Source organism: Alligator sinensis, unplaced genomic scaffold (genome assembly GCF_000455745.1).
Source record: "Alligator sinensis unplaced genomic scaffold, ASM45574v1 scaffold639_1, whole genome shotgun sequence".
NCBI lineage: Eukaryota > Metazoa > Chordata > Crocodylia > Alligatoridae > Alligator > Alligator sinensis.
In genome coordinates this window covers 452266-475040 of record NW_005842771.1, presented here as the reverse complement: position 1 = coordinate 475040, position 22775 = coordinate 452266, and the positions used below count along the sequence as shown (strand labels likewise).

General features: G+C 48.6%; 2 protein-coding genes across 2 annotated transcripts; one reads left to right on the top strand and one right to left on the bottom strand.

The window, feature by feature from the left end:
* Nucleotides 1–1243: 1243 nt before the first annotated feature.
* Nucleotides 1244–2215, bottom strand: LOC102386126 (olfactory receptor 1052-like). The gene has a single exon (XM_006034786.1). The coding sequence runs from the start codon at nt 2213–2215 to the stop codon at nt 1244–1246; it is 972 nt and encodes a 323-aa protein (XP_006034848.1).
* A 19005-nt stretch (nt 2216–21220) lies between these two features.
* On the top strand, nt 21221–22168 carry LOC102385870 (olfactory receptor 1009-like). Its single transcript, XM_006034785.2, has one exon. The coding sequence runs from the start codon at nt 21224–21226 to the stop codon at nt 22166–22168; it is 945 nt and encodes a 314-aa protein (XP_006034847.1). The 5' UTR covers nt 21221–21223.
* Nucleotides 22169–22775: the final 607 nt, after the last annotated feature.

The following is a 22775-nucleotide window of genomic DNA, read 5'->3' as shown; positions in this document are numbered from 1 at the left end:
CACCGCACCCCCACCCCCACCGCCGACAGTGCTGGCAACGTATGCAAGAGCTCCGCATTTAGAGCTGCCAGGCTCCTGCCACGCTCCCGCCACACTCCCACCACTGCCAACACAGCCATGCCTCCCCAGCTGCCAGGGGCACGCTGTTCATGATTGTCTCCTTCTATGCCTGATGGATTGCTCCCTTTAGGAATGACCACCCTTCCTGGACTCCCATCTCACCAATGCCCCTGATCATCAGTGCCTCACTAACCAATCTCCTAGACATGTTGAAGATGGCCTTCCTGAAGTTTAGCACTTCTGCCCTACTGGTTATCTTTCCCACCCTTCGCCAGATAGTAAATTCAATCAGTTGATGGTCACTATCCCCTAGGTTCCCTTGTATCCATAGGCAACTGGTAGGGGGTGCACGGAGGTGCACGTGCCCCCCCCCCCCCCGAAGGAGCTGGTGCCCCCCTTGACAGCTAACACTGATGCTGTCGGTAGGGCTGGTGCCCCCCTGACAGGGCTGCTGCCATCAGCAGCTTCTGCAGGTGCCCCCCCACCCCAGATTCCGGAGGCACCAGTCACTCATGCTTGTATCTGCAGATCCCCTACAAATACAACAGTTTTGTTGATGCCATTCATGTCTCTGAGGAAAGAGGTGTGATTTACAGAAATATGCAATTTCGTTTTTTACTTAAAAGCTATTTCAGCAAAAAATAAAACTTCAGAAAAACTCTGAAACATTCCCTGTGTTTCTTTGGAATTTACCAAAAAACATCCAAAACACAAAAGCATTTTTTCACTCAAAATGACATTGGGTTTTGATATTTCTAATTTATTTTAAAACCTGTTTTAAAAGTTGAAACCGAAATGAAATGCTTAAATGTCAATAAACCAAAATATTCTGAGAAACATGAAATCAGTTTTTGTTGTTTTTTCATTCCTGAATATTTTAACTTTTCAGAACTGCTGGTAAACCAGAACTCTCAATATTTGCTGAGCTCTAATACCTAGATTCCTGCACTGTATTGAAAATCTCAATAAAAGTCTCTAAGCTTAATTAAAATTGTAGAAGCACATGAAGAAATGCATTAGAATCTGTGAACAGTTTAGGTTATGACTCATTGTCAACTACTTCAGTGTCCTCATAATCAAAAGTGTCATTTAAAATACAGACAAGTTCATAGTTCATGCTGCGGTAGCATATTAAAGTCACTTCAGTCGTTGCTGGTTTTGTACAAGCACAGATCTTGGCTCCTCAGGAGCTACAACCCTCTGCTGCTAAATTACCTTCCTGTGGGAAAAAAAAAATCATTTCTTTGACCCTGTTGAAAGCATTCTTCACCTCCTTGTTCCTCAGACTGTAGATCAGGGTGTTCAACATGGGGGTCACCACTGTGTAGAACACAGAGACCACTTTGTTCTGATCCCGTGAATTTTTCGTGTTCGGCTGTAAATATATAAATAGTCCAGTTCCATAAAATATGATGACAGCTGTCAGGTGGGAGGCACAGGTGGAGAAGGCTTTGCACTTTCCTTCAGCAGATCGGATCTTCAGGATAGTGGAGATGATAAAAATGTAGGAGATGAGGACAATCAGGGTGCTGACCACTCCAAACAAAAACGTCACAAACAAAAGTATAACATGATGAATCCTGGTATCAGAGCATGAGAGCAAAATCATAGAAGAGATGTCACAGAAGAACAGGTCAATGACCATGGGGCCACAAAAAGACATTTTCAACATACCAACTGCTTGTATCATTGCATTCATGCAGCCAGTGAAGAATGACCCAGCCACCAGTTGGCCACAGAGTCTTGGGGACATGACCGTATAGAGCAGTGGGTTACAGATGGCTGCATACCGGTCATAGGCCATCACAGCAAGGAGAAAACACTCCATAACCAGAAGGATACTGACAATACAGAGCTGAGACACACAGGCTGAATAAGATATGGCTCTCCTCTCTGCTATCAAGTCAGATAACAGTTTAGGAGTAATGCACGTGGAGTATAAAATATCTACAAAAGCTAAATTGCTGAGTAAAAAGTACATAGGAATGTGAAGCTGAGGGTCAATCCTGAATAGTATTATCATCCCAAGATTCCCAACCAAGGTGATGATATAAATTGCTAGGAAGAGCACAAAGAAGGTGACCTGAAACTCTGGATGATCTGTGAATCCTGAGAAAATGAACTCAGTTGCTTCAGTACAATTTCCCCAGGTCATTTTTCCAGTGCAGGGTCCCTGGATGAAAAAAAACAGGAAGAAAAACAGCAACTAATTGCTTCCAATCTGCACCTCAAGATACCAATAATATAAGACCACTTCTGCTTCTAGGTCCTGCAGGATCATGTTTTCCTGATGTTATTTTACCACTAGAGGCAAGAATTGTGCTCTGAAACCTGAAGCTATAGTGTTTATATTTGGTTTTGGATTCAGTGGCCTTTGATCAAATGTCTGCTGAAATCTCTCTCCCCAAATTAATTTGAACCTTGGCTTAGGTACCATGATACTCTCAAGGGGGACATCTACATGAGACGCTTACTGAGGAGTTGCCTAATTAGCTCTGCAGTAACCTGTCACTGTCTACATGTGCAGAGCTATTAGGTCAGAGTAAACTAATTAACTTGGCCATAGGATAGTACTGCCCGATACAAGTATTATCCTACAGCAGAATTATTTACTCTACCACAAGATGTGTAGATGTTGATGGGGTCGCTAGTTCAGGAGGGTACTGCAGTAAGGGGGATGCCTGCCAGCTAACCCCTCACTGGAGCACCCTCATGCCCAAGCCAGCCCTCCACAGCACATTGAGCTGAGTTGGAGCAGCCCCAGACTGGCAGACTGAACCCTTGGTTCTCCTATCAGCTGGGACTGCACCACTCCTGCTCAGTGTGCCGCAGTCCTGAGCGCACATGTAAACAATATGTCCGGGAGCAATAAACTAGCATGAACTGTGCCGGAGCTTATTGTGTTGCACTAATTTCACCTGTAGACATATCCAGGGAGACTGAAACATATCTGAAATAACACAGGTTGAAGAATATAATTTTGCAATGTAACCGAGCAATAAAAATGATAACAAAGTTTTAGAATGAGCATGAAAATCAGAGCTGATGATGAAAAAAAATTAAAATATATGATACTGAAAAAAGAAAAGTGCTTTTTGGGGGAGGGTTGTTGAAGAATCCTCAGAAATGCTGACACAGAGCATGTTCTGTAGAAACATCTGTTTTCATAAAAAAGCCTTTTTTCCTTATTTTTAATTTAAAAGTTTTGACCAGCTTTCATGCAAAGGCATCATGTCAAAGAGAATAAAGATAGTTGTCCTTTTCTATATGTCCCTTTCACCTACATAATATTATATTTAATCTCAGCAGACAGTTTCTTACCAGAAAAACACTGACACATTTGTAAGTGTTGAGAGACAGAATAACAAAAATCACCTGGGAATTGAGGGGCTGACATGTGGGTTACAACTACAAAAGAACCCAATCTGTCTAGCTTGAGCAACGATTAAATGGCCCAAGAGTTTCACACTGAGTTCTGCTAGATTCTGGAACAGATTCTAATGGGAAGTTGGCAGCACTAGAATACCACAACCGAAATAACCTAAATCAACTGTAATACACTCTGCTGCATTGGCAGGGAAATAAGATTAGACTTCCCACCTGACAAAATCTTCCCCCTTCTTATGAAGGCTACTTCTCTACTTTTCCCCTTCCTTCCTCTCCCTTTCTCAGTATGGCTCTTTCCTTCTCTTAATAAATAAATATGAGTCAGAAAGTGAAAAAAGCTCCCAGGAAAATACCTTAGTTCCCTTCCTATAGTATCACAAGCTCTCATTTCAATTAAAAGGGACAATGCTTTGAAACTGACCTGTTTCCCCATAACATCTTTTTGTTTTACCCCTCTTCTCCTATTCTAAGAGGGAAGGAAACACAGCAGCATGTAATCAGCACCATAAACTGTGTCATAGTCTCAAGTGTTCTCCTGCTTTCTAAATATACCACATTCCCCTTGACTCTGGAGATCCACTATGGGGAACTGAAAGTTATACAGGACTCTAATGACCCTGAGAGGAGAGATCCTGGGAACATTTTAGTTTTGTTATAGAAACATTTCGTAACACAAAGGTGAGCAGAACTGGCCAAATGAATACTGGGAAGAATTGGGCATTATTTTGCCAAAATACATAAATTACACCTGTACATTTGTTGCACCACAGTGTTCTGCAATAAGAGGGCCTGTCAGTCCTACAGGTATCCTGCAATGCAAAACTACACCCTTCCACCATGGCTCCAACTAGTCACTTTGTGATTCAGGTGAAAATGTAGTACCAAACTCACAGGTCACAGATGGCCTTGCCCACCTACTCACTTCCCAGCTTTAGGGTAGGCCACCCATTCTACGCTTCACTTTCCAGTGCAGTTGTTGGGGCTTGCAGCGACAGCAGTTCAAGTACCCTTTCCAGTTCTGTGACATACCCAAGATCAGCTAATATTCACAATGCCTGTCCCACCTACTTCCAGGAGATCCTTGAACTGTGCCAATAACTGGAGTTAGGAGGAAATGATGGACTTGTTTGTCATCTGGGGTGAGGAGTCCCAGACACTGGAACCAGCTCAAGTTCAAGCAGATTGCTGCTAAAATGTTGCTGAGAGACAATACTTGGACTGGCAGCAGTGCTGCTCAAAGACCAAGGTACTGAAGTGCTGGTACAAGGAGGCCCAAGATGCCAATCGTGTCTCCAGTTTCAGCAGGGCAACACGCAGCTGCTACAATGAGCTTGCACACTTTCTTGCATGGGATGACTCTGTCCAGCCTTGCTTCATGGTCGACACTGCCAATCAGGCTCAAGCCACAAAAAAGGATTCTCATGCCACCCAGTTCAAGGAGAGAGAGGCTCACCCTGCCTCACAATAGCCCAGAAGCTGCCACAAGAAGACTGATATTGGGCAGCTCAAACTATTCGAGGACCCCTTACCCTCAATGTCACACCAGTCCATGCTACCAAGTTCTGAGCCCCGCTCCCAGCTCACCAATTGTCAGCCCCAGGACAGCATGCTTTCACCCTCACTGCTTGCTATGGTGTCCACAACACTGCCTCCCTCAAAGTTACAGACACAAGTAACAACTGCACAGTCCTCCTAGTGCCTTGGATCCAATCGCTGAGAAGCACCCCACAGACACCCATTACTGCCTGCCATCAGTAAGTTTAAGCATGCCATTCTTCTTGCACTACAATTCACAAGGGAGTTGTACCCCACCCAAGAAGGAAAAGTGGGCACATGGAGAGGGGCCCCCAAAACTTGCCTCGTTTTCCCCAAATAGCAGCTGATCTGGATGCCATGGTGCTGGTGTATGTAGCCAAATATGAGTGGTGAGCACAAGCTGATAGTGCAAACTGGTTTTGTGTGAGCTCTTGCAAATGCTGGTTCTTGGGTTCCCCCAAAACATGATGCAGTTTCCCAGGATGGCAGCCAATCTGGGCACCATGGTGCCAGTGTACATAGCTGATTATAGATGGTGCACATGGGGCAATAAGTAAGCACTCTTGCTGCTCCTGTTTGGGATCCCGCTAATCCTTCTGTGGTCCCCAAAAGCATCCCCTAAACCCCATTCATCCCCCCCAAGCATCTTTTGACCTGCGCAGGGTGGGGTCAATTCAAATGGAGGGGGCAATTAAGGTGGTCCATTGTGTATGTGAGGCCTGTCTATAATGGAGATTATGTCACCATTGTACAGTGGCTCCCTATCATTTCACCTACAATTGACAGGCACTTAGGATTATTGCCTACCTCACACCTCATTCATGCAATGGTCTAATGGGTTAAAGAAAAGAAAAGGGCTCGGTAAGTAAGCCCTTTCCCAATGGAGAGCTAGCCACATGCCCAGATCTTGAGGTAAGATCCCAGGCAGGGTGCCCAGCAAACTCCACCCCACCAGGACTGCAAGGCAAAGAGCTGGTAAATCTCCATTCCATCCTCTCCAGGCTAACAGTGCAACCTGTGAGCCTTCTGGGGAGGAAAGTAACCAGGCACTTCTAGCAACAGGGTGGGAGTAGCATACCTGGGTAGACAGGAAATTTTTTCCATGCTCGGGATTCCTTGGGAACCTCCAAACACCAGGCCACTGCAAGGCCTGTATGCTATCGCCACCTACCTGGTGGCTGGGCAGAAGCACTACACTACATGCTGCCACTCACTGGAAGCAGCATGTTTATCCACCCTGAAGTGCTACATTTTGGAACCACATCAAACCCTCTGACAATTTGACCCACTACAAATGGTATGTCTGCCTGCACCCTCAGTGTAGCTCATAGAGGGTGTGTCTACACATGCAAATGATACTGGATGGGTTTACTCCAGAGTACTACACATCTACACGTGCAGAGATTTGGAAGCAGATTTGCTGCTCCTGGCAGCAATCTGCTCCCACCCCCTCCAGCCCTGCATCAGTCCCCTGTAACAGCCAGGGGGAGCTGGAGGCTCGGGCCATAGCTGCCTGTGTCTGATGGCCATGTTTAAAAGCCAGCCCCACTCCCTTCTCCCTGGCCACCTGACTTCCTGGCTCGGAGCAGCCTGCAGGGCATTCTGCCAGCATGCTGCAACTCTGTCACAGGAGCCTGTGGCCACTGTGCCATGGCTGCTCCATCCCCAAGCCCCAGCAGTAACGTCTAGCATCCCAGATTCCCACTGGACACCCTGGTTACCCTGTTGTGCTGCTGCGGTGACCACCGCCTGGCCCAAGTTAGACTCAGCCCTAGTAGCCCCCAGCATGGCACAGCCACCTAGCCAGGCTCACCGTGCTGTACCAGGCCTCCTGCCACCACACTGCTGCCACCCAGACCCCATGCTGCTGCCTGAATCCCATCAGGGATACCAACAATGTACACTTGAACACCACCACTGGTGCTGTCCATGTGCTCCTGGGCCTCCAGCTCTACCGCCTGTGGGCCTGCCCAGCCAGTCAGAACTGGAGGATGCACATAGGCCACCTGGATGACCAGCCCTAGACCCCAACCCCACTGCGTACCCCCAGTACTATGATCACTGCATCCAGTTCTCAGGGAAGCATTTTATTCCCCCCTACAATCACAGAATGCCCTCCCCTCTTCCTACCCAACAACAGAGCCCTTCTGCCCTCCCTACCAGACCCCATTCCCCACCCCCCACTCCCCACTCCCCACAGAGCCTTTCCACCACTCACCCTACCGCCATCAATAAAACATCCTCTTATCCATGTAGACCCTGTCCAGTATGTGCTGTGTGTGCCCTCCCATGGTGGGGTGGGGGAGGGGCTAGGGGCAGAGCCCAGGGACAGGCATTGAGCACTCCAGTCTCTGGCTGCACCCCTGTGGATGTACACAGGTGGTGGTGGAAGTTGCAATGGGGCCAGTGGGCAGAGGGCTCACCCAGGGGCAATGGTGGCCACTGCTCTTCTGATGCAAGTGGTTTCTGCTCCTGCATCCAGTGAGTCGAGCCACCAGGGCCTACACACAGTGCAGGCCCTGCTGCTGGCAGCTTCTGCTCCAGGGACGCATGGAGCTGAGGCAAGCAGCAGGGCTGGGCCTAGGCAGGGGGGTTGAGTGGCGGGAGCCCCAAGATGGGAACCAAGGCAGGAGCACCTGGCTGGTGGCGACACCACTGCACCTCAGCCCAGACCCATGGTGGGGGCCAGGTGGCTGCCAGGGGAGAAGCTGCCACCTGCTCCTCAGTCACTGTGACCAGCTGATCTAGCAGCCAGGTACAGTCCTGGGTCCTGTGCTGCTGGAGCTGGCGCATATGTAGGGTCCTGGCAATGACCCTGAAGGTGTATCCCAGCTGCCAACTGGTGCCTCTCCCCTGTGTGTAGCTGCAGGACCTATGGAGCCAGGAGAAAGAGACTGGGAGAGTTTGTAACATTTCTGAGATAACATGCTCCATACCAGGGGGCTGTGTGCTGCCCAGCCTCAGATTGGGGGTCATGCATGCATGCATGCCCAGGGACTATGGTAAGTAGGCCAGACAGGCCTTGGCACAGGCAGCTACCAAACAAGACCCCCATCCCAGCTTGCTCCACAAGGGGAGGTGGGCCACTGGGTGCTGCCTCCCCTGCCCCCTTCCCAGGCCAGTACAGGCCTGGCTCCTGGCAGTATCTGATACTGTGGCTCCAGAGCCACTCCCCGTACCTGCAAGCCAGCCTGTCTCTTGCACTACCACCAAACCCATAGTGCTCAGGCTCAGAGGGCTTGGGGCTCCTGGCCGACTGGGACCAAGGGTTGGTGGTGCCCCTGCCCTCCCACCAGGGGGCTTCTCTGGAGAGGTACCCTGAGGCCAGCCCTGCTAGGCCAGAGAGGCCACCCTAAAGCATCTCTACTGGGATCCAGGCAGCAGCCCCTCCCTCCCCCCATGCTAGCTCTGCACCCCTGCTGAGGGTGTCCCCGGTGCGCTGTCAGGAGCAGTTTGTGTGGACAGAGAGGTGCCTGACCCTGCTGCTGCTGCTCGTTGTGGTGTCCCAGGTGAACCTGAGAACCTGGTACAGGACCCTGAGCTTCAACAGTGCGGAGGGCAAGTCTGCGCTGCTCTGCAACTTCCACCACCACCTGGACAGCTACCTATGGCTGCACTACATGTCCCTGCCCCCCACAACTAAGGACAACATCGCCACAGGCATTGACACATTCCTCCGCATGGAGGCCCATGCCTGCCTACATGAGGGGGCACAGGCTGCTCAACTAAGTTTTGCATTCCCTCCTGCCTTCCTGTGTGCTGTTGAGGTGGAATCTGGTGGCCAGGGGGAGTGCAGTCAGGCCAGCCTGGGAGGGGGAGAAGGGGCAGGAGCAGGGGGAGGGAGGGCCCTAACCCCAGTGTGGAGCTTACCAAGCAGGTGTAGTGGGTGTAGCAGTTGCACCCAGTGGCCCAGGTCAGTCCCGGCTGGCAGCGAGGAAGTGCAGCTCCCAGCAGTGTCCTGGGGTCCACAGGGGTGCAGTGCTGGGCTCAGCCTCCCCTACACCATCCAAGTCACTTTGCCATATGCTGGAGCACATGCGCAGAGGCATGCTCAAGGAGAAATAGCAATGGCACATACTTGTGCCACTGCTATTTGTCCCACAGGAAAGGCATACCCCTGCACATGCGCACTTGTCAGGACATGCCCAAAAGGGCTGGAAGGGATAAAGAAGGGTCTCAATTGGTGTTGCAGAATCACACATCAGAAGATCTGGCTTCAGTTCCTGGCTCTGCCATAGACATTCTCTGTGACATTGGATAAGTCCACTGGAGTGACATCCTGGAAATTTACATTTTCTAAAGCTTTGGAAAATGTTGTCCTCAAGTCCTAGAGAAGTGGGTCTAGTGTGCAGAGTATATTTTTTTTAATTAAACTATAATACTTGTTGAATCTTCAATATAAATATATGCAGGTACTTTGGTTGGGGGCTGGATGTGGGATGTGTGTGTGGGAGGGATGTGTGCAGGGGTTGTGAAAGTGTGGGGGGGGCTTGTGGGGAGGTTGTGAAGAGGTGTGGGGGTGCTCACCGTCCACTGGCTGGGGGTGCCTGTGGGAGCTCCCCACTCTCCGCCTCCACACCGCAACCACTGCCACCGCTGCCTCCGGGGCCACACATTGTTCATGCCTGGGTGAATTGTTGCCTGTGTATGCAGGGGACTACACCTGATGGCCCAAGAAGACCCTTGGTGCCATGTTCCTATGTGAATGAGTTCTCCAAAAACTTTTTTGGGTACCAAAGTTACTGTTAGTATCACTAGAAGTTCTGTCATGATTAGGAAAGCCAACATTGTGCTTAGTATTGAACAATGAGTTGCTGTTTCAATCAGTTTGTAATATGCTTCAATATAAGATGTAATATGTGGGAATACTAAGTACATGGAAACAATGGCATTGAGAAAATGAGTGACAGCTACATAAATTGTCTGCACCATTAGTGCACATAAGTTAGTTAAGAGTTTTAAAATAATAGGAGCCACATGAATGAGTGGATACATAACCCCTTTACAGGAGACTGCAACTCTAGGTCCTGTCTAACAGCTAAAGAAGAAGAGCAATTACTTGAATCATTCTGTGACAGGGGACTAACACTTGAATGCAAGCAGGAACCTTATGCCCAATTGTGGCTGAAAATAAAAAAGAAGTACCCTGATCTGAAAGATGAGAACATTAAAGTCTTGATGCCATTCTCCACCATGTATTTATGTGAAAGTGGGTTTTCAGCCTTAGTATCAATAAAAAAACAAAATACCAAAAACAAATTGGATGTTGAAGGAGATCTAAGACTGAAACTGCTCCCTATCCTGCCAAACTTTCATGTACTTTCTGCCAAGAAGCAAGCTCAACCATCTCATTAGAACTGGCGACAAAATGGCGAGTTCACAAAATTGTATTATTGTTATTGTTGTTGTTGATATTCTTTTTATTTTTAACAATGGTGTGTCAGCAATTATCTACTTATATTCAATACACACACAACAGATTTCCAAAGGGGTCCATACCCCCATTTGATATTTTTTAAGAGTCCATGAATGATAAAAGGTTGAAAACCACTGTTCTAGGTCCTTCTAAGCTGAGAAACACAGGGCAGGATGAGAAACTGTATACAGGACTCGGACATGTCACGGCAAAGCACTGGAGTGCTTGGTCAGTGTCCACCAGGTCTCGAAAGAACGGTGAATGGCAGAGGACAGAGAGAAGCAAACTGCAAGAAGAGGGGTGGGAGGGGGTGGGGTGTCTGTGGGTCAATATTGATGTGACTTGTTAAAGCAATAGCAGAGCATCTTCATAACAGCCATAGAAGAGGGTAGGACATAAAAGACTGATCTATATTAAGAAAATTCTATGAAATCCCCAGAAGGCCACAATAGCATAGGGCAATATGTGGCAGGACCGAGGGCCATCAGCAGTAATCCAAGAGGTGATAGTGGCATAAATCCAACCTGTGATCAGCTCCATCACTCCCACAGGCAGCAAATTTAGTCTCTTTGAAAGACAAAGAGAAGTGAAACTAAACTGATTAATCCTTTGTGATTGTCTTCACTGAGCTGCTCCAGAAGGAGCTCATCCCCTGGGAGCAGCAGCTACTAGCAAGGGTTGATTGCAACAGACTTGGCTGGTCCCCATGGGAAGCAGCTGAAAATTGGCAAAACAAATAACACATAGTAGGAATTAACAGGTATTGTAAACATGTTAAGTGTCCTTACAAAGTTTAGTGGATCCTTCATGATGCCAACAGGAAGTTGCAAGCAGGACAAATCATCCTGTCTTGCTAATAATCACAACCACCAGAAACAAACACCCTGACAGCCCTTAAAACCCCAAGGGTGCTCTAAAGCAATAGATCATGCTGAATCAAAAACTGCAGAGTTACAGCCAAAATTATCAGATAGGAACACAGGAAACAGGACAGACTGGACTCCTGGGTCGTCAACTCCAGTGCTATGCTTTCACAGGCAAACATGTCATATAATCTCTTTTATAAATGTAGGTGCCATAATCAAATCACAAAAAATAAAACAAACCTTCTGCGTTCCAACTGATCACAGTTCCCTAAAACCTAGCCTACCCCTATCACTAACCTAGTGATAGAGAAAAATACACTGCAACCACTAAAAATTCTAAACAAATTTGATTTAGAAAGTTGTACATAGAGGATTCCATAAAACTTTTAGGAACAGTTTACAAGGGATATATTCTTTTATTTCAATATATTCTATTGCACGTGTATTGATGACAGTTGGTTGTCGAGGTAAAGAGAGACCATTGTTTTTTAATGAAAAAATATAGAAATTGTTGAACTAAACTTCTTCTTCTGAGAAGAGAGTGATTGAAACCCATGTTGTGATGCAGCTCCTATCGCAGTGTGGGCTAGGGGATAAAACACGAATATGCACGGAAGCTGGTTGAACATGGGCTACGTAACATTTCTCCAATGGAAAATGGCAACTTGCTGAAATGAGACTATTCTATGGGAACACACTGATTTGTGACACTTACAACAGAAATTTGCCAGGGCTCCTGTTTCCCTGCCCATCCTCTTGATCAGACAGGAAGCCCAGGGCTCAACTCTGCACCAGCTGCTGGAGAGCATGGACTTCTATGTTCCACCACAGACAGATTGGTAGCCTGTCACAGAGCCAAGGTTTCCAGTCTCCAGACTCCTTAACTTGCAGACAGTTTGCCCCAGAGCTTAGTTGTCTAAGCAGCTCGGGAGATTCAAAGATTCATAGTTTCATAGATCGTAAGGCTGGAAGGGACCTCGGAAGATCATTGGGTCCAGCCCCCTGCATCAAGCAGGAAAGATAACTGGGGGTCAGATGACCCCAGCAAGGTGACTATCCAGTCTCCTCTTGAAGATTTCTAGGGTTGGTGATTGCACCACCTCTGGAGGGAGTTTATTCCACAGCCCTGACTTCCGCAAGAGAAGGCTGAGAGGCGACCTTGTGGCTGCTTATAAGTTCATCACGGGGGCGCAGAAGGGAATTGGTGAGGCTCTACTCACCAAGGCACCCCTGGGGGTCACAAGAAATAATGGCCACAAGCTAGCAGACATCAGATTTAGACTGGACATTAGGAAGAACTTCTTCACAGTTAGAGTGGCCAAAATCTGGAATGGGCTCCCAAGGGAGGTGATGCTCTCCCCTACCCTGGGGGTCTTCAAGAGGAGGTTAGATAGGCATCTGGCTGGAGTCATCTGAACCCAGCCCTCGCGGGGGGTCAGACTCAATGATCTACTGAGATCCCTTCTGACGCTAACATCTATGAATCTATGAATCTATGGCTGTGAAGAAGTCTTTCCCAACGTTGAGCCTGAATCGACCTTCCAAGAGTTTGTGGCCATTACTCCTGGTTTTCTCCTCGGGTGCCCGGGTGAACAGTTGCTCACCAAGCCCTTGATGTACTACCCTAGTGTAGTGGTAAACTGCCAACAGGTCTTCTCTCAGATTTCTTTTCATCAGGCTGAAGAGTCCCAGATCCCTCAGCATTTCCTCATATGGCTTGCCTTTTAAGACTCTGATCATACAGGTGGCTCTTCTTTGGACTCTCTCAAGCTTGTCCACATCCTTGTTAAAGTGTGGTGCCCAGAACTGGATGCAGTACTCCAACTGCGGTCTCACCAGTGCTGAGTAGAGTGCAAGAATCACCTCCTTGGTTTTGCTGGAGATGCATTGATTGATGCAGCCAAAGTATTATTTGCCCTACTGGCTACACCATCGCACTGCCAGCTCATATTCATACTGTGGTCTACTATCACCCCCAGGTCCCTTTCATTCGTGATGCTAGTCAGCTTGGTGCTACCAAGCCTGTAGGTGTGTTGGGGGTTGCTCATCCCAAGGTGGAGTACTTTACATTTCTTGACATTGAACTTCATCAGGTTCCAATCCACACAACTTGCTAGCCTGTCTAGGTCCACCTGTATCTGTAACCTATTTTCAAGCTCCCCCATAACTTGGTGTCATCCACGAACTTGGCCAGTGAGCTCTTCACCCCCACATCCAAATTGTTAATAAAGATGTTGAAAAGTATTGGACCAAGCACCGACCCCTGCGAGACATCACTGCCCACTTCTCGCCAGGATGACACAGATCCATTCACTACAACTCTCTGGGTTCTATCCTGTAGCCAGTTTCTCACCCACCTGACTGTCTTGGAGTTAAGCCTACAATCCTCCAATTTTCTCATGAGGACATTGTGGGATACTACATCAAAGGCCTTTTAAAAGTCAAGATATACAATATTAACCTGCTCTCTCACTTCCAGGTGGTGAGTTACCTGGTCATAGAAGGAGATGAGGTTGGTAAGGCAAGACCTGCCCGTGACAAAGCTATGCTGACTGTCATTCAGAAAATTCTGATTTCTAGAATTTATAGTAGAAAATGACTAATTCATTTGAACATTCATAGCACAAATGACGAATGTGCATTAGCACATTAGCCTGGCTTTTGCCATTACATGCTAATGCACAATAGAATTGGTCTACTGTGCATTTAGTGTCTTGCATAGACGCGCCCAGTAAGTATCAATTCAGAGGGAGTCCCTCTGCCCCCAGTGCAAAACTTGGCCCCTCAGGCCTTAAACTTTTGTCTGGGCTTTGGCCTTCTGGCCTTAGCTCTCAGTCTAACTGGACCCCTCACCCCAGTCCACTGTCCCAGACCTTGGCTCCCAGGTCCCAGCTCAGGTTTTGGCCCTCAGGCTCCAGGACCCTCAGCCCCAGTCTTGCCCTTGGCCCTGTCAGAGTCTGCACTTGCTTGTACAGTCTTTTTAGCTGCAGGCTCTGATCCCCTAGTTTACAGCTATGTCCTCTAGAAACAGTGGCAGCACTGCTCTAGGCACTCCCTGAGGCCTCCAACCCCCCTCCCTGCCCAAGCCACTCTAGTCCTCTAGTGTAAACTTAGACATAGGCATCAGCTAGTACTTTCAAACTCAAATTCACCCCTAACCTGGGTCTGCATCATAATCACAGAGATAAAAGATAAACATCTAATAGAGGTGCACCGAGACATTGGCTCCATATCAGATTGGCACCAATATAAGAGAAATTGGCAGTATCAGCAATCAGCTTTTTTTGGCTGACATAGCCAATAATGTGGTCGATAAATGCTTCATGCAGGCGCGCAGCCACAGTACAGCACACAGGCAGCCAGGAGTACAGCCCAGCAGTGTGGAGAGCAGCCGGGTCTGGCTGGTAAGTCTGTTGTGAGGGATGGTAAGTCTGGTGTGGGGGATGCAGACCAAGGCCCCCATAGTGAGGGACGGAGTGGGGCTGGGACTGGGGCTGCCTAGCTGGGGTGAGGCATGGGATGGAGCTGCAAGCGGCTTGTCCAGGGGGAGCAGGGGGGCGGCCAGCTCCCATTGCTACACATGGCCCGGGAAGGCATGGGGGGCATGTGCCTCTGGATCCATATGTGAGGTGAAGGCAGACTGCTGCTTCAGTCTGGGGCAAGGGTAGTGCCAGCAGGGAGGCTAGGCCAGGCTGCGCTCCAGGCGGCTGGCAGTAGCACTGAGAGGGGGTTTGGGGGAGCTACGGCAAATTTTGGGGTGGCTGCAGCCCCCCCTGTAACCTTCTCCCAGTGTAATCTGTCAGTGCACCCCTAACATATAACAAAAAGAAAACTGCAATGCCCGGTGCTATTGAACTTCCTACAGCTCCCTGTGGTCCGGACTTCCTTTGCCACAGCAGGCCACAGCTGGTCTGAGGCCTCAGCAATGGTCTTAGCCTTATGAAGCCTGTAGCCACACCTTCCCAGGTTATCTGACCTACCACTATCCCTACCAGGCCTATCAATCGTAGCCTGATCGTGCTTTCTGCACCTGGGGTGAGCACCCATTTTTCTTAAAGGACTCCCTCCTTCTAACAGCTCCTCCGGGGCTCTGGAGTCAGCTGGTTGCTCTTTGGCTCTCTCTCTTCAGTAATATGGTAGGAATCCCATTACAGTAATGCAAAGGCATAAATAGCATTGGAAGTAGCAAACAAAACTCAGCCCACCTCCTTGCCAAGGGGTTGTTAGGGCACTTTGCTGGAATATGGCTGGTCCAACCTGAGCATTCAGATCTCTCTAGGTGAGGTAGACCTAGACCCTGAGTTTCCCACTTCCTGGCCATGTGCTAATCAACTTGTCTGTGAGGTGGGTGAGCTTTCCTTGTCACCATTCTCTTGTCAATCACTAAATGTGCCTTTTCTCTTCATTCATGCACAAAATTTACAGGGACCTGAATATGCTTATTCCCAACAGAACTGGATTGCAGAAGTGGATAGGTGGAGTTAGATGCAAAATGGTTATACTAGGTCACTTCTGAGCATGTTCAGTAGGACAAGGACTATGCATTTCTGTATGTCATTTTTGCCTTTAAACAGTTTCTGGCTTAACACTCAAATCTCTGTTTGGGCATCATCACCATGTCCAGAATGGTTGGAAAACAGCAACCCTGTTCCATGAAAACAGAGCTGAGCTAAGAACAGTATTTTCTGAGTCATCCCTAGTTTCTGCCCATTTGTTAAACCTTTGTTTCTCCCATTTATGTGTAATTAATTTTCAACTCCAGAAGCTGTGAACATAATTGCAATTGCTGTTTTCTTGCACACCTGAGTTCTTGAGGTCAGAGATACCTCAGGGAACGAGTCCCAAGATCACATGTACATGGTATAAATCCTTCCTGTGTGATGAACCTGTAGCACTCACTGTGCTGCAGGGGCAGGATGGAGTACCCTCTGGTTCAATAAGGCTGGATTACACCTGGGATGCTTCTTGAACTATTGGTGAGAATGTGCTTTTGTTTAAAGGGAAATGGAAAGAGGGAAGAGTCATATAAATGTTTAGAAGGGTGACTGGACAGAAAGAAAGAGGATTTGATGCCCTGCATCCTTTCTCCAAACATGTTGGCATTCCAACCTGAGCTAAATCACATCTCAGGCTTTAACTCATACTCCCATGTGAAGCATGCATAGGTTCAAAGAGTGATAAACATATGGCAGGGGCAGGCAATTATTTTGGGTGCAGGGCCACTTACTGAGTTTGAGCAAGCTATTGAGGGCCACATAACAGGCAGCCAGGGGCAGATAACTATTAATTTTCTAAATTTTTTAGGGGCCCTGTGGGCCGGATAGAATGGCCTGGCGGGCCGCATCTGGCCTGCGGGTCGCATTTTGCCCACCCCTGGCATATGGGGTGCATCCTTGTGAACAGGAATATGCATTTCTACAGGGACAAATAGCAGCAGCACATATTTGTGTCTCTGCTAGTTGTCCCTGGGCACAACCCTGCAAGCACACTCTGGTACATGGCAAATTGCCCAAGGTGGGGTAGGGGAGGCTGGGACCAGCACCTGGGCAGGCCCCAGCAGCCTTACCTGGGGTCTGGGGGCCTCCTGGGCCTGCAGCAGTGGCAATCCGGGTGTGCGGAATCTGGCCAGCAACCAGAGCTCTGGATGGCCAGGCTCTGGTTTTGGGAAGTGCACATTGCACTGTACCCACATGCACCACCCCTTTCTTCTGCCATGGGTTTTTTAAATATGGGGATTTCCCAGTATCTAATTTTGCTGCCATGCTGCAAATATGCAGCACGGTGAACAAAATCATAAGGACTGTGTATGTTTTGCAGTGCCTCAAAGATTTTTGAGGTGCCAAAAACTGCATGTTCCCAATCATGGGGATGCAGCCATGCCGGCTAATTTTGTCTATGCCAAGTACAAGGATTTGAAAAAAAGCACAAATCAGCACATAGGCAAAGAGGGCATACCCCTAGGCAAAGTAAAGCTGGACAAAGTAAAAAAGTAACTAAGCTGGGATCCAGTAAGAGTATTTCTGATACCTGCTGTGTATTAATATCCTTAAATATGAGTATTTGCCATCTTACCTATAGTTAATTATTCAAAGAGGATTTCTGTCAGAATGTCTTCCAGCTGCCCTGGGACTTAGCTTTTCCAACAACTAAATGGTAGATAAAAAGTCAGCATGAATGAGGGGACAGCTTCACCAGTAGGTACTGGTTGCTAAATTGAACCTGGTGACATAAAGCAACCATAACACTCTGAATGACAGGTTGAGGACCGAGTAGTCAGAATGACCTGGTGACTGGCTCAAAACTGGGCTAAATCCTGGTGGTAAAAATACTTGGATAAAAGTGCTCTTGATATGGGTATTCAAGGGAGACAGAGTGCTTTATAGAGACCAATGCAAACACACACTGTTTAAAAGAGTTTACAGGTTTTCCTGGGGCAGAAATAGAAACACAGAAGATCAAAGCTAAAGAACTTGAGAACAAATACTCCTCTCTATACTTCTATTAAGCAATATACTATTCATGATTTAATGGGTTCAAAAGGTTTGGATAATATAGTAGCATTATAGGCCAGACCCAGAAAAGGACTAAGGCACCTAGAATAGGACTAACCAAAGAGCAGCCTAAACTCACTAGATACCTTCCTGTTTGAAAAGATCCTCTAGTGTCTGCAGTTCTACCTTCTGCTTATATTTGAAATCTCCAACAGGACTGCTAACCATCCATAAATTTATGGACACTCCATAAAAAACAAGGATAAAAAGGCCTATCCATAAAATCCGTAAGAAAATTGAGCCATCCATGAAAAACCTAAGCGACCAGAGCTTAACTGAAGCTCTGTGATCAGAAAGAGGTGGGAAGCAGGGTTGAAACACAGACAGATCAGAGCAGCACCACCTGGTATATAAGGGGGTGTGCAGAACACTGCACCCAATATTTTTACTGTGGTTGGTGTTAAACCCCTAAACTGGTGCCTTTGTCTAGGGCCTGGCAGACAGGTTACCTTTACATTATGTAAAACATATGTCATTAAAAACATATGTCAGTATAATTGTTTATTGATATTAAAAGGCTGCATATTGTCAGTAAAAAAATTGTCTCGGGTTGGCAACCCTGCTTTCCAATCCCCCTCTAGGGGCTGGTCCACCAGACAGAAAAGAATGCATAGGAGTCATGGAGCCAAAAAGACAGCATTCATGAAGAATCCCTGTTCTGTGGCCTGATGGTTACAGCACTCTCCTGAACCTCCTCAGATAAGAAAGGGCTTAAAACCTAAGCTTCCCACTGCCCAAGTGAGTGTTCTTAGTACTAGACTATTAGATATAACTGTTTTTTTCTTTCTGTTCTGTGATGGTTCAGCATCCAGTACACAGGGTCTCTTGTGCACTGGTTATACAAAGTAAATAATAATAAAATAATCTCATCATAATCATTGTCATCATAAATGAAAGTTTCTTCCTTCTGGCTTGTAAGGAGATTCTTCCCTGGTTCCTCATAGCTTTTCTCTCTGACTGTTCTACCCCTAGCTCCTGCCTGTGGCCTTGAAGACTCTCCTGGAGTTTGGTAGGAAACAGCATCTCTAAGATATTCAAAGGACAGAAGAAGAACATTGTAGGCAGCCTCTGAGGTATCAACACCAATAGAATTTACAAGGTAGCTGTACCCCAAGACCTCTCCTCAAAGCTTAGGCAATCGTTGTGACCCTGGGGAGGGAAGTGCCTCAGTTTCCCTGAAGAGAAAAATGCTCACCCCTTTTTATAACGTGCTTTGAGATAATCAACTAAAGGGTGCTGGATAAATGCAAAAATTAATAGCAAGGATAACTGTCAATAGAACTTTCCCCTAGTCTTTGGTTTGATGATGGCTCTTTGAGGATGAAGTCTTCCACCTACCTTGGCAGCTCATTGGCTGATTCGCTGTTAGAAGAGGTCAACATTCAAGGTGCCTACAGATGTTTAGAGGCCCTGCCCTAGCATAGGGGTAGGCAACCCCCGGCACAGGTGCCAGAGTATGGCACACAAAGGCATTTTGCTTGGCGCACGCACCTCGGTGCAGATGGCAGTGCAGCCCTGGCCCCTTCCCTGCTACAATAAGAATCAGGGTCCTTGTGGCTCACCCACCATCTGCTCCTAGCACACCAACCTTTTGCAAGCTGAGTTTGCAGGTGTTCTTGGCACTCTGTCCAAAAATGTTGCCAACCCCTGCTGTAGCGCATGATGCTTTACACAAAGTGCACACAGATGCACTCCTGTTGGGTTGGGGTGGGGATCTGGCCTGCCTGCACTGGCCCTGGCCACCAGGTGAGGGCACTCCAGCAGCGTCTGAGGAGGTGCCAAACCATACTCCTCCCCAGCCCTGCCCTCCCCTTTCCCCAACAGCTCTAGGGCTGTCAGGAGGGGAAGGAGAAGGAAGGGAAGGGGGAGAGAAAGGGGAAAGGAGCAACATAGGGCTGCTGGGGGAGGGGAGGGCTGCAAGGTGAGGGGGATCCATTCCACTTCACCCTCCCACCTCCAGCTCCAGCCAAGTCAAGCCCAGGCAGCAGCTCTTATCCTGCTTCCTCTCCCTCCCACCCTTATCCTCCCTCACTGTCAGCTCCACAAAGCATGAAAAATTAACTCTAGAGGGAACACAAGTTCCCTAAGGTGCTCTGCTTACAGCACCTTCGTCTAATTCAGGAGTGGACAAAACATGGCCCATGGGCCAGATCCAGCCCATCATTTGATTGGATCCGGTTTATAAGGGGAACCCTCCAGTTGATTGGAACCAGCCCACGGCTGCCCACACAGCTCTCTGCAAGGGACCAAGCCCATCCCATGGCAGCCAGTGCTGCACTACTGCCCACACCTGTTGGCCCAAGTCCTGACACCAGCTTCAGATGGGGCTGCTCCTGGTGCAGCTTCAATTGCCTAGGTGCTGCTTAGCTCCCCTTGCCTCCAGCGGCAGCTCCTTCTCCTGCTCCTGTCCCTGCTGCACTGCTCTGAGCAGGAGGGAAGTTGCAGCTGAACAGCTCCTGCCCTGGCACATGGGGCTCCAGCTCCAGCTCCCAACCACCACTTTCCACATGCTTTGCCCACCAGCAATTGACTGTTCATCATTCCAGGCAGGTGGAGCAGGTGGAAAGTGGCTGGGAGATGGAGCCAGAGCCCCACATGCTGGGGCAGCAGTTGCCTGGCTGAAGCTCCCAGCTGCCTTCCACCCACTCGGCCATCCCCGCCAGGGAGGCAGAGTGGGTGGAAGGCAGCAGGAAGACAAAACCGGAGCCCGGCACGCTGAAGCAGGAGGTGCCCAGTTGAAGCTTCTCCCCTGCTCAGAGTGGCACAGCAGGGGCAGGAGAAGGAGCCACTGCTGGAGGCGAGGGGAGCTGAGCTGAGCGGCACCCGGGTGGCTGCAGCTGCACTGGAAGCCGCCCTACCGGTAAGCTGTGCATGCTGACCGGGCCCAGGCCAGCAGGGGCTGACCAAAGTACAGCACAGGCTGCACCAGGTGGGAGCACGTGGGGCTCAGCGCCATGTGGACTGCTGTGGGAACAACTGCAGACCAACCACCTAGGCAAGATATGCTTCATTCAGCCCCCACCCCCCTCCATCATCCTCAGCTGGCTCCCAGGACCTAGCGCACAGGCAGCACCCTTGCCCCCCCCCACACACACACACTGTCCCCACCCCACAGGGCAGCAGTGTGCAGGGAGCAGATCACTCATCTTGCTCCTGAACATTGTCTACCCACTCCCCAGAGCCTCATCCCCCATAGGGAGTTTTGTGAGTTGTTGCATGGGGGGACCTATACAGTTCATTGTTCTTCCAGTTCTTAAAACTAGTGCTGCCCTCAACACTTGATGCAGCAGCTGCCACCCTCGCTGAGACTGCCCAAGAACTCAGAAATAGGTTCATTGTGAAGGGTGTGATTAACTTGGCTTGGTTGTCTACTGAGTCTGTCTCTTTTCAAATAGATACTGGCAGAAATGCCTGAGGGGAATCACACCACAGTGTCCGAGTTCATCCTGCTGGGATTCACAAATGACTGGCTGACCCAGATGGTCCTTTTTACGGTCTTCCTAGTCATCTATGTAGTCACCCTGCAGGGGAATCTAGGGATGATTGCTCTGATTCACCTTGACACCCAGCTACACACATCCATGTACTTTTTCCTAAGTAACCTGTCCTTCTCTGATCTCTGCTATTCCACTGTTGTGGTCCCCAAGACTCTGGCAAACTTCTTGGACAAGAAGAAAGCCATTTCATTCACTGGCTGTGCAGCCCAGTTCTATTTCTATGCTGTGTTTGCCACAGTGGAATGCCTCCTGCTTGCTGCCATGGCATATGACCGTTATATGGCCATTTGTAACCCACTGCTGTACCACATTGTCATGTCCCAGAAGGTCTGCATCCAGCTAGTGGTGGTTTCCTACTTGGTGGGCTGTATAAATGGCATGATACACACCACCACCATCTTCAGTCTCCCATTCTGTGCTTCCAATGTCATTGACCACTTCTTCTGCGATGTGCCCTTGATACTGAAGCTCTCTTGCACTAACACCCTGATCAACCAAGTCCTGCTGTTCGTCATTTCCTCCTTGATTGGCCTCTGCTCTTTCTTCATCATTCTCATCTCCTATATCTACATCCTCTCAGCCATCTTGCGGATTTGCTCCAATGAGGGCAGGCGCAAAGCCTTCTCCACCTGCACCTCCCACCTGATGGCTGTCAGCTTGTTCTACACTACTATCCTCTTTATCTACCTGCGCCCCAGCTCCAGCTACTCTGAGGGGCAAGACCAAGTGGCTGCTGTCTTCTACACAGTGGTGATCCCCATGGTGAACCCCCTCATCTACAGTCTGAGGAACAAGGAGGTGAAGGATGCCCTGAGAAGAATAATACAGAAAAAAGGGTCTTCCATGGGAACATAAGTTATAGACCTGATACCAATACTGCCTCTGCCCATAGGCATGAACTGCCTCAAACAAAGAATTCAGTCTTCTTGTCACAGATATCAGGCAGCCAGCTGTGATCCTTGTGAGAAGGGTAGGAAAGGAAATTGGGTTGTAGCTGCACACCCCTTCCCTTAATGTCCTATCTATAGGGGGCACTTCCTCTTGGATAAATTATAACCCTTCAGCCATTCTCCTGTCCTGTCTGATGACCACCATCTTAGATGACACTTGTGGTACTAAATCAATGACCTCCATAGCTACCAGTATGTGCCTCCTGTCAATAAATGTCTCCTGCATGGCAAAAGCTATAGAATATGCATAGTACAGAGGTGGGTAAAATATGGCCTGCAGGCCAGATGTGGCCCACCAAGGGATTTTGTCCCATGGCAGGTCTCCCAGCCCCACCCAGCCTAGGTGTGGGGGACAGCCTGGAGGAGTCCTGATGCCAGCCTTGGCCCTGGCCCTGCCCACCTGTCCCACTCCTGGATGCTGTTCCCCACCCATCTGTGGTCACATCCCATCCACCCAGCCACTTAGGGCGCATCCAAACGTGCATGGACATTTGGTTCCCTGGGGACAACTA